This window comes from Panthera leo, chromosome D2, assembly GCF_018350215.1.
Source record: "Panthera leo isolate Ple1 chromosome D2, P.leo_Ple1_pat1.1, whole genome shotgun sequence".
Classification (NCBI taxonomy): domain Eukaryota; kingdom Metazoa; phylum Chordata; class Mammalia; order Carnivora; family Felidae; genus Panthera; species Panthera leo.
The window spans coordinates 68,956,919-68,973,499 of record NC_056689.1 but is presented as its reverse complement, the minus strand read 5'-3'; the positions used below and the strand labels follow the sequence as shown (position 1 = coordinate 68,973,499).

The 16,581-nt window shown below is 45.3% G+C and overlaps 2 protein-coding genes across 5 annotated transcripts in view; one reads left to right on the top strand and one right to left on the bottom strand.

Annotated features, from left to right (window-relative positions):
• ACSL5 (acyl-CoA synthetase long chain family member 5) overlaps positions 1 to 16,043 on the bottom strand; it is a 44,659-nt gene extending 28,616 nt beyond the window's left edge. The window contains exon 1 of one of the 4 annotated variants that reach the window (XM_042908581.1): positions 16,028 to 16,043. Coding sequence is in view for 3 of the 4 variants with exons in the window: in XM_042908578.1 (XP_042764512.1) it covers positions 13,620 to 13,752 (133 nt within the window). In the remaining variant the exon portion in view is untranslated. Of the gene's footprint in view, positions 1 to 2,905; positions 3,055 to 13,619; positions 13,970 to 16,027 lie in introns of those variants that run through there. The other 3 variants (XM_042908578.1, XM_042908577.1, XM_042908579.1) reach the window with 3 other exon arrangements.
• LOC122201838 (guanylate cyclase 2G-like) overlaps positions 14,488 to 16,581 on the top strand; it is a 55,839-nt gene continuing 53,745 nt past the window's right edge. The window contains 1 exon segment of the mRNA XM_042907804.1: positions 14,488 to 14,763. Within this exon segment, the coding sequence (XP_042763738.1) occupies positions 14,488 to 14,763 (276 nt within the window).

The following is a 16,581-nucleotide window of genomic DNA, read 5'->3' as shown; positions in this document are numbered from 1 at the left end:
AAATAGCTTACTCACTTTGTTTGCTATTGTAAATCAGGTATTGAACTCAAATAGGACATGTGCAGAATATCAGACAGTTCCTCTCTGCCTCTCCACATTGTTAAAAGTTTATTTATTTTGAGAGCGGTGGGGGGGGGGGGGGGAGGGAGGAGCAGAAAGAGAGGGAGGCAGAGAATCCCAAGCAGGCTTCATGCTGTCAGCCCCTCACAAACTGAACTGTGAGATCATGACCTGAGCTGAAACCAAGAGTCAGACGCTTAACCGACTAAACCACCCAGGCGCCCAGCCGTTTTAAAATGTACAATTCAGCAGCATTTAGTACATTCATGATGTTGTACAACCATCATGTCTAGTTAGGTCCAAAACATTTTCATCACGCAAAAAAAAAAAAACCCCAAGTGCCCCTTAAGCAGTTAGTCCCCCTCTGCCCTTCCTCCTCAGCCCCTGGCAACCACTGATGTACTTTGTTTCTATGGACTTACAAATTCTTAATATTTCATATAAATGAATCGTGTATACGGGACTCTCTGTGTCTGACATTTCTCACTCAGCATATTTACAAGGTTTATCCACGTTATAGCATATATCAATACTTCATTTCTTATGGCTGAATAACATTCCATTGTGTAGACAGACATTTTATGGATTCATTCATCAGCTGGTAGATTTCGGGGTTGTTCCTACATCTTGGCAATGGTGACCAGTGCTATGAACATTTGTATGCAGATTTTACTATTTTCAGTTCTTTATGGTAAATACCTAGAAATGGAATTACTGGGTCACATGGTAATTGTATATTTAAACCTTTTGAAGAACCACCAAAATGTCTTCCACAATGGCTGTGCCATTTTACAGTCCAAACAGCAATAGACGGTTCTGATTTCTTTATATCCTCACCAACACTTACTATTTTCTGGGGGGTTTTGATAATAGCCATCCCACTAGGTATGAAATGCCATTTCCCTAATGACTAATGATGTTGAACATCTTTTCATAAGCTTGTTGACTATTTGTATTTCTTCTGTGAAGAAAGATCTATTACAGTCCTTCGCTCATTTTTAAATTGGGTGGTTTGTCTTTTTGTTGTTGAGTTGTAAGAGTGCTTTACATATTCTGGATACTAGACCCTTATCAGATATATGATTTGCCAATATTTTCTCCCATTCTTTCTTTCTTTCTTTCTTTCTTTCTTTCTTTTTTTTTTTTTTTTTTTTTTAAGTAGGCTCTAAGCCCAGTGTGGGCCTTAACTCGTGACCCTGAGATCGAGTCAGATGCTCTATCAACTGAGCGACCCAGGTTCCCCTGCTCCCATTCAGTAGTCTGGATAGCCTTCTTAAGACATACACATATTTTTAACCTTATGATGCTAGTGCTAGAGAGGATTTGCAACTATATCACATAACTCTCTCATTGTTCAGTTGGGAGAAGCTGAGAGCCCAAGAGATGGTAAAACCTTTGGGCTACACCACTACTGAACTGGGAAGCTCTGGTTACCATCCCAACCTTTAGAATCCATTACAATTTCCAGATATGTTCAAGTAAATGAGGAGAAAAGCTACTGTCTCTTTTGTCACGTGTCCTTTGTCATTCAAATTACAATTCTGGTTCAGTCATTCAGTGGAACCCTCCACAAGGAGTTGATGTGGCGGCATTTCCTTCTCTCTTTATATCACTATTTGGGAAGGAATGGAGGAGGGGAAAGTGTGAAGGTGGCAAAGAGGAAAGAGAGCTGTGTTACACCGTACGTAGGAGTGCCTGTTCCAGGTCATCTACAGATTGTTGAGCAAGCCATACTACACATTAAAATGGTTAGGATGGCCCCAGGTGGAAAGCTTCCTTCACTTTTTGACGTGGTGATAGTGACATGCTGTAGTCCCTTCCACCAGGATGTCCATTTGTCCCCAGTCCTCCCCTTGGCTCCCTCCAGGGTCTTCCCTCCTCTGTGGTATGAAGTCACTCGTCTCCTGGCTCCTGACACATTTAGTTCCCAAGCTAGCTGAAGGATACCTTCCACCTTTATACCTGCTTGCAAGCTCCCAGGACCAGCCCCCGTGTCTAGGTTATGACTACCCCATATTCAGCTCTGAGTTTTGCTCCTTTGAGGATTTGGGCCACCATTTCTTCATGAAGTCTCATTTTCTGTGAATGAAGTCCCCAAATGGACCCTTCTACTATTCTAGTTTTTGGTCAACTATGTTTATTGCCATGAAGCTTTCAGGTTATCTTCGACCTACAAATATTGTTTTGTAGTCCCTTTTCTTTGAAAGATCTTATTTTTCCTACATGAATTCAGGTTTCCACCCATATGTCAATTCCCTTCAAGCCTCTGTATTTGCTCTTCCCTTTGCCTGAAACACTATTCCCCGGATCTGAAACAGTGTGTAATACTTATAGGCTGGGCCTCAACTCAAATGTCACCTCCTCAGAGACTTACTCTCTCTGATCACCCTACTTAATATTGCCTTTTCCACTCCAGTCACCACCACAGAACCTTGCTTTCTCTTCTCCATGATACTGTTCACTATCTGAAATAGTCCTAGTCCCTTATCATCCGTTGTCCCTACTGAACTGATGTTCTAACTAGAACAGAGATTTTTGTTTTGTGCACTATTGTATCTCCAATGCCTCCACCATTTCTGGCACATAGTTAGCTTTTGATGAGTGGTTCTTGAATAAATGGCCAGTTTTCTGGTTTAGAACTGTCTGCTTTAAATCCTCTGTTAGACCACGTTTCCCTTCCTAAAACTCAAACTCCCAAATCTTAGATCATCAAAAGTCACTCTGGCCAATATTGAGATAGGTACTCCCATATCAGTATTTGGCACAGTATTGGGTTAGGAATGGTAGGAAGTGAAAAGGAGGCATTTCTAACACATACCCAGGACTACTCAGGATGAGAATATACCTCTGAGCTTGAAAGACTCTACAAGATGAATCTTATCAAATGATGTCATCTACAGTAGTAAGTGAGCAGGAAATCCAGCCTAGAAAAAATAATTGTGTCAAAGAACAATAAGGCAAATTATCTTTGCTTTTAGGCCTGAAGAACTAACTATTTTCTGTGTGGTAACGAGATATAAATTGCAATCATAAGCTTTTGGGGAAAAAAAAAATCTACCTTCTAGAATAGTATACTAATTTGGATTTAATTGGTTTCTCTGTTCCCCTACATGTATGGACTCATTTTGTGGTGATAGACAGCTCATTAAAAGGGAGACCAGAGTCCCCAGGTTCTTATTCCCAATTAGTTAACACATTCTTCTGTACTGAATCACTTAGTTTCTTCTAGGGACTAGGTCACAAGCCTTTACGACTCATAATGACTCCAGAGGGGCCTGTGTGTTATTTAGGAGGCTGTATATGAAAGTTATGCTTTCTTAGTTGGGCTTTAAATCACCTGCCCAGGCTCCATTGTTAGTTTCCCTAAATCCCTGCCTCCCCCTCCAATGTAGGAAGCTTCCACCTCAGTTCTTAACCACATAGTTAATATTTCTAGACAAATTCCAAAGTAATGGCAAAGGTCAATAGAACATTACAAACATACAAATAGCTTCATGAAAATAACTTTTCCTTAACATGCAGTGAACATGAAGCAGATGTGCATTCTATTTCAAGACCCTTCACCAGTATCTTCAGAGGTCTGGAGCTAAGGGTTTTCCACCTTTTCTTACACCAGTTTACTCTTCTGCATCAAATATAGTTTTCTGCTTTTGAAAAATAAAAGATATGATCCTGTTTCTTAAAACTTAAACAGTCAGAAAACCCTGATATTGGAAAAGCATTGACTTCAAAAGAGGGTCAATCTCAGCTACTCATGCTATTTAAAATGATGTAAAGGTCAGAAGGGCCAACATTCGGTTATATCTGAGATAAAATTTGTTGTCATATTTCCCAATTAAAAAAAAAAAACAGCTGAGAGGGGAGTCCTAAAAACTCTCTAAGGAAATAAGAGGCAATTAGAAGCCATGAAATAATTCAATAACGTGGCTAGTTACCACATTGGTAGCTAGAAACTCAATAGCTTTACTTTATTTCATGCAAATAGCTGATTCAAAAGTAATGGGGGAAAAGTCATTCACAATAGCATATATAAGAGTAAATGCGTAGGGGCGCCTGGGTGGCTCAGTCGGTTAAGCGTCCAACTTTGGCTGAGGTCATGATCTTGTGGTCCACGGGTTTAAGCCCTGCGTTGGGCTCCTTGCTAACAGCTCGGGCCCTGGAGCCTGCTTCAGATTCTATGTCTCCCTCTCTCTCTGCCCCTTCTCCACTCACCATCTCTCTCTTTCTCTCTCTTAAAAATAAACATTTTTTTAAAAAGAATAAATGTGTAAAGTCTCTATTTAAAAAGTTTAGATCTGAGGGACATAAGAAAGGCTTGAAAACTGGAAACACATGCTTGAGATAGTCAAGAGGACCCCATATCCCTAAATGTATCTATACATTTAATGTAACTTTAATAAGAACCAACAGAATTACTTGGGAAATGAAAAGTTGATTCTAAAGTTCACCCAGAGGGGTGCCTGGGTGGCTCAGTCTGTTAAGCCTCCCACTTTGGCTCAGGTCATGATCTCATGGTTCATGAGTTTGAGTCCCGTAGCAGGCTCTGTGCTGACAGTTCAGAGCCTGGAGCCTGCTTTGGATTCTGTGCCTCCCTCTCTCTCTGCTCCTCCCCAACTCATACTCTGTCTCTCGCTCTCAAAAATAAACATTTAAAAAATTTAAAAAAATACAGTCCACCCAGAAAAATAAAGCTTATTAATAAAAGTCAGAAATTTGTTTTAGAGTTTATTTATTTAATTTGAGAACAGACAAGCATTAGCAGAGGTAGGGCAGAGAGAGGGAGACGGAGATCCCAAGCAGGCTCCACACTGTCAGCACGGAGCTTGATGCCTGGCTCAAACCCACCAACTGTGGGATCATGACCTGACCCAAAAGCAAGAGTCAGAGGCTCAACCGACTGAATCACCCAGGTGCCCCAAGAATCAGAAAAGTTTTGAAAACCAACAGGAATTGGGGCTAGGGGGGGACCAGAGAGTTCAACATTACCACATTTGCTTCTGATAGAGCTAGAGAAGTTTTCTATTGATCATGAATACACAAAACTCTGAACAAAATGATCCTGAAACTCCCAGGGGATATATTCACATATACTAAATTGCATTTCAAATAAAGATAGATTTTTTTTTTACTTAAAAGTATCAAGACAACTGGTTAGCCATTCAGAGAAAAGACATCAAGCTGATCACTGTCTTACCCCCCCAACAAAAATTAGCTCAAGATGGATCAAAGACTTAAATATGAAACAATGACAACCGTAAGAGTATTTGGGGATAAAAAGTATAAGAGAATGTTTTCTTTTTATAATTCTGGTAGGAGGAAGACTTGAGATAGACACAAAGCCTAGAAGCCATAAATGAAAATGTTGGCAAGCTTACATAAAATTTTAAAAAATATTTGCCTTGCAGGAAAGATACCAGAGACAAAGATAAACTGGGAAAAGTATCAAATACTTTGCCTATCTAAAGAGCTCATTTCCTCAATAAGGAATGCTTAGAAGTCAACAAAAAACAAAACACAACAAACACAATAAAACACAAAGCAAAGGTCACAACCAGAATGTTCACAGCAAAACATTATTTATGAGAAAGACATTTATCTTTGCTTAGCATTTAATAAATGCAAATTTAAATGAAATGCCTTTTCCCCCACCCATAAGAGTAGCAAAGATGAAATAGTATAAAATGCACTGTTAGGGAAACGTAAATTAGGTGCGGTCTCCTTAAAGACGTGCTCATTGCCTTCTAACACAATTTAAAATGTGTGCCCTTTGAACTAATGACCCTACTAGTAACTCATCCTGTAGAAAGACATCAGTTCTATAAAATATATTACAAATGGCTGTTCAAGGTACTGGTTAGGAATGTGGTCCCCTACCCTGTGTGAACGTTTTTGTTACCCGCGTTAGATAACCTCTGTGTGGTTTCTTTAAAAAAAAAAAAAAAAAAAAATTTTTTTTTTTAATCTTTATTTTTGACAGAGAGACAGAGACAGAGTGCGAACTGGGGAGGGGCAGAGAGAGACAGAGAGAGAGAGACACAGAATCCGAAGCAGACTCCGGGCTCCGAGCTGTCCGCACAGAGGCTGACACGGGGCTCGAACTCACAAACAGCGAGATCATGACCCCAGCTGAAGTTGGATGCTCAACCGACTGAGCCACCCAGGTGCCCCTGTATGGTTTCTCATCTGTAAAATGGCAATGAAAATATCTTCTTCGTGATTAAAGGAGTTAATGTACCTGTAAAGTACTTAGAACAGTGCCTGGTGTATAGAATCAAGTATCAACTATTCTGTTCACTATTGTTACATCTACAGGATTTTTTTTTTTTTTTTTTTATAATGCGGGAGACCAGGAAAGCCTACCTTGATAGGAGAGTAACCAAATAAATCAGAGCACTGTCACACAGTGTGCTCTTGGCAGGTATTATAAAGAATAAAGCAGATCTGTATGTACTGATGTGGAAAGGGCTCTATGATACATTACTGAGTAGAAAGAAAAAAAAAAAACCCACTTGGACAAATGCCTATGTGTTTGTGTTTCTGAAAGTATATTCCTCATATGAAAAGATGTATGGAAGAAGAGAAATCATGAGTGGATTTTCCCGGAAAATTTCAAGTATTCAATCATTCAGCCAAGAGATATTTAAGGGCTTGACTGTATATTGGTGTCATTCCAGGTGCTGGGGACATGGCAGTGAAACCCTGCCCTTGTGGGGTTGTATTTTCTTGGGGAGTTTGACAAGTCTGACCAATGACTAGATTATATAGGATATGGAATTAAAAAAAAAAATAGAATCAGGGAAGAGGATTGTGGACAGCAGGGGTTAAGTTTTCAAGCAAGTCTCATCAAGAAGGTAACTTGAGAGTAGGCGCTGTTTAACGTGAAATACGTGTGCTTTACTGCTTTAAAAAAGACGAGCAAAAACCCAAGAACAAACAAGAGCTCCAAATGACCCCACCTCGACCTGAGGCAGCTGATCGAGAAAGTTCCACCACCTCGGTTGTTGACAATTCATGTGCCTGTGCCTGAGAACGTGGCCTCAGCTTCATTTCTGCAAGTGCAGCCTTCCCACCACCAAAGCCACACTGAACGTGGCCGTTCTGAGCGCTCGCGTTGTGTGCAATCCTCTTAGCCACAGAGTGAGCCTGTTCGGACAGCAGCGCTGGGGGTGGAAACGTTTTTCATCCATTTCTTTAGCAGATAAAGAGAGCAAAGGTGAAGTTTGAGTCACAGGGCCAAAAGGGGCCCTGAAAGGGCACCTTTCAACATTCACTGCAAGGAGCCGAGAAGAGGCTGGCGTAAGATCCTGACCTAGGAGATGGCAGTTGACTTTCCAGCCAGTCACCGCTGCCCAGGTGCTCAGGCCACCACTCGCGCTAGCCTTCTGCAGCAAGCAGTTCCAGGTCACTGGACACAGACCGCTCTCTCCATCTGGGGCCTGGTACCCAGTGTGCTCGGAGGCACACACACCAGGCGATGTCCCCAGGCAGACAGCAGAGGGCCGCCTCCTCTCCACGGGCTCAGGCAGGACAGAGCAGGGAGACTGTATTCCCAAAGGGGACCCCTATGAAGTCCCGGGGGGGTGGTGACTGAGCGGTCATTTCCACAGCATGGAAATATTCTGTGAGTGTTTAATTAAAACAGGAAAGCGATATCAAGGTCACACGCCTTGCCCTTCCCCGCCCAAATGCTAGGCCATAGCCAACAACTCCAATTTGTAAGGCAGCTGGCAGGGAGAGGGGGAGGGTTAGGCTTGAAATGGTTTTCCTGGCCTGCGAGCAAGCACGCTATAAATAAATCAGGATGTTTTTAATGCATATCCATGGGTAATAGCTTTGCTGCTGAATCACACACGGAAAGCTCCAGGAACCAGAGCTCAGGAGGCTTGTACGAATCGGAGGCGGCTCCGTTCTATCCTGAGGTTTGGGCCTCAGGAAAGCTTCCTGTGACTCAGTGGACGCCTTGGCTGTGAGTGTTCCCAGGCAGTAGCTGTCTGAGCCTTCAGGGTCTACTACACCCTGCACAGAGCCTGAGGTCCAGCAGGAACCCTCTAGGTCCCAGCGAGCCACTCGTTCCTTTTGCTTACCAATGGCACAAGTTCAGAGGAGAGAACGAGGGAGGAACATCTGTTGAAGGAAACAGGTTGCAGCATTCAGTCCCACAAGGACCCAGTGTGCTCCTACACACACAGATGGGGCAGAGGTGGCTGAGTCCTCTTCTGAAACGCCACAGCCAGGGGCCACATGCCATGACATTGACCACACCAAGCAGCTTGACCTGAAGGGGCTCAAGGGTCACTCATTCTACAAGCGTTTGAATATTTGAGCACCTACTATGTGCCAGGCAGTGTGTTCGGCGTGCGGAAAGCACGCTGGGACTTCACGGTCAAGGAGGAGATAAAACCAATTCCCCAGGCAGTAAACAAATGCTTAATGGCGTATACACCAGTGTTGGCAGAATCTGGTGGACTGGAGAGCTCCATGTGGCAAGAGAGAGATTTACCCTCTATACTTTATTTATAAAATTACATATTTTGTTTTAAAAAGGAAAACAAAGGTCTTGGACCAACTGTGTGCCCAGCACTTTGCCATGTGCAGAGAGACACTTAGAAGACCTACCCCCTGCCAAGAGCCTACTGAACACACTTACAGAAGGATTCAGTGTGGGAGACGCAAGTGTAGACTGGACTAGGTGAAGGGGGCTGTGTGGAGACTAGACTCTCAAGGATGTGTGGTTCTTGATCCCCTAGGTTTATGGCCAATGGTGTCATTTCCAGGGTCAATCAAGGAGGATGACCCCACCAATTAGGCCAATGGCTAATAAGTCCCCAACTAGGATTCTAACCATGATTCTGTCAAACCATCTTTCTCAACTGTCATCTCTGTCTCTGTTTGTTTTTTTTTTTTCCACAGAGAAGGGAGGGGAGGGGAAGGGAACACCCAGATGTGGGGGCAGAGGTAGAGTATGACTAAAGGCGCTGATGTGGGACAAGCATGATACCTGGGGAAGGGAAATAGTGAAGGGGTGTTTCTGATGCAGGTAGAGGATCCATCTTTAGTTGAAAGGAAGGTGGGGGAGAAAAAGCCTCCAAGAAGACTGAAGGTGACAGTATCTGGTACTTGGTGGAGACACCATACAACTCAACTAGAGCCATTTCAGTTCATAAATACCAGAGAGCCCTAGGGTGCCAGGCCTTGCCCTGGTGAGTAGGATTTAACAAAAAAGCCCTCATTACATTAAATACCACAAGCCTCTTAACTCGGTCCATGAAGACAGCATAGGATAGTTGAGCCACCCATAGGCTGACAGCCAGCAGTGACAAATCCCACTGGGTCTCAGATTGACACAGTCAACCTTAATCTACCAACAAACCACAGCCCAGCAGCCCTACCCTGAGGAAAACCTTGTCTCAAAAAACACCCCTCAAGGCTTCCCAAGTGTGTTGCTCATTATGAGAACGGGGATCAGGAGACTCAGCACCAGAAGTTCATGGGACTTGATAAGAGAGCCTGTAAAAAGATAGTCTGGACAAAGTGCTAGGCCCCCATCACCCATGCAGGAGAAAAACAGTGAGTTGAAACTTTGTGAAAGGGGCCTTCCTGCCAGAGCTCCTGCAGAGTCAGCCCTCAAATTACCTGGTTGGCCGCCGGTCATAAGTCACCAGATTCAAAGTGCAAACAACAAGCTTTATGGCCAACAGTCTCATTTACAGCAACAAACTTTGAAGGCCTTTGCCCTTCCAGGTGCCAGAGCAGCAGCCCTACCCCTCGCGTGGCCCTGGGGATAGCTACATAAAGTCAATGGCGTCAGTTTCCCTCAACTGCACGCAAAAGGGGACAGGTAACCGTTCCTACTTAAAAGGGGTACTGTATACGGAGCCCTCTAGGCACTGCTGGTCATGAGAGGTCCTCAGGAAGCCGGGATCTCTTTCCCACTTCCGCTTCCCCCCCACCGCCCCGTTCCGGACTCCTGGCCAAGTACCAGGTGTCCTACCCGGAGGCTTCCTGAAGGAGAAGAAACCAAGACCTTCATACTGTCACTGCCCTCCACCTTGTGAGCCAAGGTCTTAGCAACTCCTTGTTTCTATTTAAACGAAGGATTTCTCGTTGCAGAGGGCATCATGCACCTCTGAATTCTGACCCAGGTATCTCCTCCGACCCTACCCCACCCCTGCATCCTCTTCCACAGCTACCCACCACTTCACACATCCTAGAGGAGACTGACCCACGGAGACCCAGAGTTTGGCTACCAGCTCCCCCAAAGAGGGTCAATACTATGGCCTGACCACAGAAGTACAGGGGCTGCTTCGCCTTCCAAACTCCAAATCTCATGTATTTATTGAGACATCATGGATTAAGAGCCTAGGAACTATCAGGCCCTGTGTCCTGGGGAAGAGTGAGCGAGAGAGCCCTTTTTCGATGCAGAGGCATGGTTGCTTAAAAGAGATGAAGACCTGGACGTATTTACAGCAGGTGTGCTGAGAACAATGACGGCTGACTCAGGGCTGCTGGGGACAGGTCCCCCTTGCAGGGTGCTGCCACGCATGAGAACCACCTCAGACTGCACCCCAGCTGAGGGTCCATGCATCTACTGGCCAAAAATAGGAAACAGACAGGAACAGAAACTTCATTCCTGGTTAGTAAACAATTGCCAAATCCTGGTTTGGTAAGTCACCTTCCCAGAAGCAAGAAGATTGTTTTTTCTTTTCCCAGGTTCAGTTCACATACCATCAACCATTTAAAGTGAGTAATTTTGGGGCAAGGGGGCGCCTGGGTGGCTCGGTCAGTTAAACGTCCGACTTCGGCTCAGGTCCTGATCTCACGGTTCGTGGGTTCGAGCCTCGAGTTGGGCTCTGTGCTGACAGCTCAGAGCCTGGAGCCTGCTTCGGATCCTGGGTCTCCCCCTCTCTCTGCCCCTCCACCTCACCCACTTGCATTCTGTCTCTCTCTCTCCAAAATAAAAATACATCAAAAAACAATTTCTTTTAAACAAAGTGAATAATTTCGTGGCATTTAGTACATTCACAGTTTTGTGGAATCAACCACTTCTATCTAGTTCCAAAATACTTTCATCACCCCTAAGGGAAACCCTGGGCCCATTAAGCAGGTACTCCCGATTCCTTTCCCGGTCCCTGGCACCACCCACCAATCTGCTTTCTTTGTCTACGAATTTGAATGGGAAGGATTTTCAAAAGAGAGATTTCTCCCAGTTTCTAGTTCTTTCATCACTAAACTAGACCAGACTCACTGGAACGGAGGCACAGTTTGCCCTTCGGTACTACACGAGCCAGGATTCAAATCCCAGTTTCTACCTTTCCTTAAGTGTGTCTAGTTTCTGTACTCGTAAACCTCAGTTTCCCCATCTGCGAAACAACCCACCTGCCTCCCAGGACCGTTTTGAAGATTAAAAGATAACCCCGCCAACACGAAGCCCAGCCTTGCCCCATAGGAAACAGTCAATGAACGGTAGCTGTAACATTGGCAGTTCTAGAAAAATGTCAACCTGAGAAGCATTAATAAGTATGTGAAGTCAAGATCTGCCCAGGTCACCACACAGGAAAACCTTTTCACGAATGCAATTTTCTAAGAGATCTGAAGAAAGGCTAACTCTGCACCTGACTGGTTGGACCATGGTTTTTCATGTCACACAGACAGCTTCGATCTCTGATGTTGGAAAAGCTACTTATTTCCCTGAGCCAATTCTCTCAGCCGTAAGATGGTGAAACCATCCATGTCATAAGGTTGCCTTAATGAAATGTTAAGAGCAGCTATTATGAGCTGGTGCTTAACTCTAACTGGCCTCATCTTCCTCTTCTCCATTCATTCTCGGACCCCGAGCCTCTCTATAGAATCTGTGGCCCTCACTGCATGTTTAGCACGGAGGCATTCGATCATATACTAACATTATAGTAGGGGTTTTTGCCCTGAAGTGTTAGAATATAGCCTGAGAGAGAAGACTATGTTAGGTCAGGACCTAGCCAAATACCTGGCTGAAATATTCTGTTTGGCCTTAGCCGTGTGTTGTTGTTTTAAATTAAGTTGGAATGTGTTTCTATCTGGGGGCACATCTACCTTGCATTTTGCTAGAGACCCCACCATCTGCATTTTCTTACCTACCATCTATTTAACTCTATGATCAGCCTGTTCCATAAATATCTGTGGCCCTTGTTCTAATTTTTTGTTCCTTTTATTGTGTCAAGCACACAAGTGACGTCTACAAGAATTTAGACCATGCCTCTTCTAAGAGGATTCTGTGTTCATCTCAAATACTCATCAATTGGAGGGGACCACTACAGAGTAACGCCCATGCTGCAGTAGAAAGGGAACGTTCAAGTGAAACCAATTATTCTGTTTTTATTTTTCACTAAATAAACCTTTTTTTTTAAGTTTATTTATTTTGGAGAGAGAGAGAGAGGGAGACACAGAATCCAAAGCAGGCTCCAGGCTCTGAGCTGTCAGCACAGAGCCTGACGTGGAGCTTGAACCCACAAACCGTGAAATCATCGTCTGAGCCGGAGAAAGATGCTTAACTGACTGAGCCACCCAGGTGTCCCTAAATCAATCTTTTTAAAATCAAATGACATTTTATTATTATTTTAAGTTTACATATTTTAAGAGAGAGCATGCATGCAAGTGGAGGAGGGGCAGAGAGAGGAGGAGAGACAGAGTCTCAAGCAGGCCCGACACGGGGCTCAACACCACAGTTGTGAGATCATGTCGTGAGCCAACATCAAGACTCGGATGCTCAACTGACTGAGCCACCCAGGTGCCCCTAAATTGTCTTATTTTTTAGGACTCTGCTGCTGTTAGAGAATACCAATCATCTACAAATTGGAGCGATAGATCGATAGATTCAATCTTACTTTTCAAACCACCAAAGAAGATTAATACCCCAGAAGGTAGCAATCCCCAACCATGGAGTCCCTTCCCAAAGCTCACTCTTTTTTTTTTTAAAGTTTACTTATTTTGAGAGAGAGAGAGAGATCAGAGAGGGAGATAGAGAATCCGCACCGTCAGCACGGAGCCTGACACGGGGCTCGAACTGGTGAACCGTGAGATCATGACCTGAGCAGAAACCGAGAGTCAGATGCTTAACTGACTGAGCCACACAGGCGCCCCCCCCCCTCCCCACAAAGCTCACGCTTTGAAAGTCCTTGAAGTTCACCTTAGATTCAACATGCGGCCCTACCCCTTAAAACTGATCTAAGTCCGTTCAGAAACCATCCATCCCTCCCTCACCCATTAGCTCTCACCATAGGAAGGAGTCAAATTTCACAATGAAAACTGAAGAGGTCTCGGTTCTGGTCCATCTCCTCCAAGAGAGACAGGTGAAAGAAAATCCAGTCCACATGCCCCACATTCCTCCTTCCCTTCACCCCTCCTGATAAGGACAGTTTAAAAGTGTCCATTAGAGAGCTGGGAGAGAGAGAGAGAGTGCTGACACGTGCCAGGCACACAGCAGGCTCTAGACTGGCTGAAGCTGGGGGTTGGGGCGGCCCCTCGCCTCTGCCCCGTGCTCACAAGACCCCTTGCTAAATACTCCCTCAGGAAGGTCCCCTTACCCTGTGAAGGGGTCGCATCTGTTGGCGCTTCCTGCAAATGGGGTCTCCTGGCTCCGGGTTCCTCCTGGCACAGAATCCTTGTCCCTCTTCCCTCACCCCCAGTTCCTCCAAGGATAGGCTGGCTCCAGAGCATCCATGCAGAGGGATGGCTCGGCTCCCAGCGTCCCCAGTTGTGCCCTGTGTGAGCTGTCCCGAGTCAGGCCATGGCCAGGCTTTCTAACGTGCTCCGGGACTTCACTTCCTGGTTTTTCTTTCACAACTGAAAGTGGAAGCGTTCTGAGCAGGAGGAGAAAAGCCGCCAGGCTGCCTGGCTCCTTTTCAAAGCCCTTAACCCCAGCTCCTAAAGGCTGAAACAAAAGCCAGCCCGAATCGCACCATTCACCCTTGGCTCCTGTGACTGACTACCTTGAAATGAAGATCAAAACAAAACTGGACTGACTTGAGGTGCCCGGAGCAGAGCACCAATGCCAGAAAGGGGACACCGCTCCCCGTCTCGACTCCCAGGACAGGAAGGTCCAGCCCGCTGTTGCATCCCTCCCGATGGTGGGGCACCTGGCACAGTGTCACCCTCCTCCAACCTCTGTCCTCCCTCCGCCTGCCTCAGTCCCCAAGCGCTTCTGATAAAGCCAGTGGAACCAGCAATGACAGTGACCCAGACGGAGAGCTTTTGTTCTTTTCCTCTGACACAATCAGCTGCCCATCCTTTTCACACCTTGAAATCTAAATTAAAAAATAGATTCTGCTGCCTCCTTCACCTCCAATTAAAGCTGGGAACTTTTGAAACCACAGGAAGGCAACGAGTACGTATGTCCTTAGCTGTCCAGTTGATCTCGTATCTTGCAGCTTCTGGAAAACCCACTGTACGTGCATGAGCCAGTTGACAGGAAAAGGCAAGTCACTTCTCAGTGTTACCGGAAAAATTGTTCCGAATGTGCAGACCCCTAAAAGGGTCCTGGAGATTGGTCTGCAGGATGTCAGAACCTATAGTAGCTTCAGAGGATTCACCTCGGGCTGTGGCCACAAAAGGGCGCAGGAGCTCCCATTCTCGGATTCGGAGGCAGAAATCATGAGTTCTCCGGCTTCTTCCTCCTCACCCCCCACCTTACCTCCCAGATGCCCAGTGGTCCCTTCAAGAAGGCTCATGGTAAGTCTGACACAAGCCTGACCCTTTACCAGAGCTAGATGAGGGTTCATTTTGCTCTACAGAGAAGAGATCCTAAAAGCCTCCAAGCTAAAAAGCAGCCAGGGCGAGCCAGGTCAATCTCAGAGAATGGCACCTGATCCCTGGGCCTCACAGGAGCCCCACTTTAGACGTAGAAGAAAGACTAAGTACGGGAAGAGGAGGTTAGCCACCCTGTCAGTCTAGCTTATTGGTCATTTCGTGGCTGGAGGGACACTTGGCATTGCTTAGTTTCAGGAGCTCATTCCTTTGAGAAGCAGCTCGGTCCAGCAGAGGTCAGAGAATGGCAGAATGGATGTTAAGTCTCAGCTATTCTAATACCCTGAGTGCTGGCTTCTTTTACCAGCTGAATGGAGAGCGCTCAGGGCCAAATGAGCTTTTTCTTTTATTATTATTAATTAATTAATTTACTTTTTACTATTTTCCTCCAGGTGCGGGTACTCAAGTTGAGAAGTGCCTCGATCATTTACAAATTCTAGCAGAGCGGCATTCCTATTTGATCGTATGCACACGTCAATAACACTCTCAAGATTTCAGGAAATAACGGGAGGTTTTGACAACACAAGAATTCTGTATTCTATAGCAGCAGCCTAGGGCGACAGGACTGGTCAGAAGTCTAGTCTTAGCCACACAACCTTCGAACTAGTTAGCCCAGGCCAAGTTGTTGAACAGCCCAGACACACTTTATTCATCTATGAAATGGGAACAATACCACTTACCTTCTAGAAGGTGGTGAGCAGATGAGGTAACACAGGTCACACACCTAGTACAGACCTCAGCACCCAAGGGAACGTCTGCTGAGGACTGAAGGTCTCTCCCCCCCAGTCCCTTCCAAATGGGAATCCCTGCCATCAGCAGCTGGCAAATAGCCCTTGTAACCATGCTGACACAGAAATTTTTGAATGGAAGATGAAGGAGACATACATCTTGGTTTTGTAACTCTTAAAATGTTTGCCTATTTTAGTTGGATTCAGTGAAATTAACAACTTTCTCTCCCAAATCCACCTCCTGCCAGCATTCATAGAGCCTTGATGTCTCCACGCCTTTCCACTTGGTTTCTGCTTTGCCTCCCCACAAGTCAGCTGAGATTACTACTAAACCAAATGTAATTTCATATAGTAAAAGAGCTCCAAGGCTGAGGAGAGACACGTGTCTTCCCTCCCCACCCCTGCCCTTGCCATCCTGTCGGTGTAGAAACCAGAGAGTAGATAGTGTTATTGCAGCTTACCTTGTAGGAATAGGCAAACTTCCCGGGGCCAGGAAATGAACCCCTGACAGCTGGCAGCACTGGTTCAGCACCACATTCAGATACCTCTGTCCTTTCCTCAGCTCCTGCAATGAGCCCACATCTGAAGCCTATGCGTGCTGCCCTGAGAGTCACCAAAGACTCTCCTGGAACCTTTGTACCTGTTGCAACAGAGGTTCAAAGGTAGAAGTTACCTGTTCCAACACTTGAAATAACATCCAACAGCGAGAAGCACAGAATTTGGCAAAAGGTTAAAACAGAGATGGTTATGCAAGGGCTTAAGAGGAAGGAGAAGAAAAAAGATAGCCCTCTGCTCAGAAAGCTAACATGCAACAAGCAAAACCTTTATAAAGCCCATACCTCAGGGGAAAGAAAGTGGACAGACAGGGCTTGGCATCTGCCTTTGGGACAGAGTCCCTGAGACCATGATAGCAAGAGGGAGGTCCAGTGCACAAGAGGGAAAACTCGTTCCTTGAGTTGTGGTTGAGCAAAACATGAGAAGCCACGTTAATTGGCTCAAGCTAGGACTTTACGGA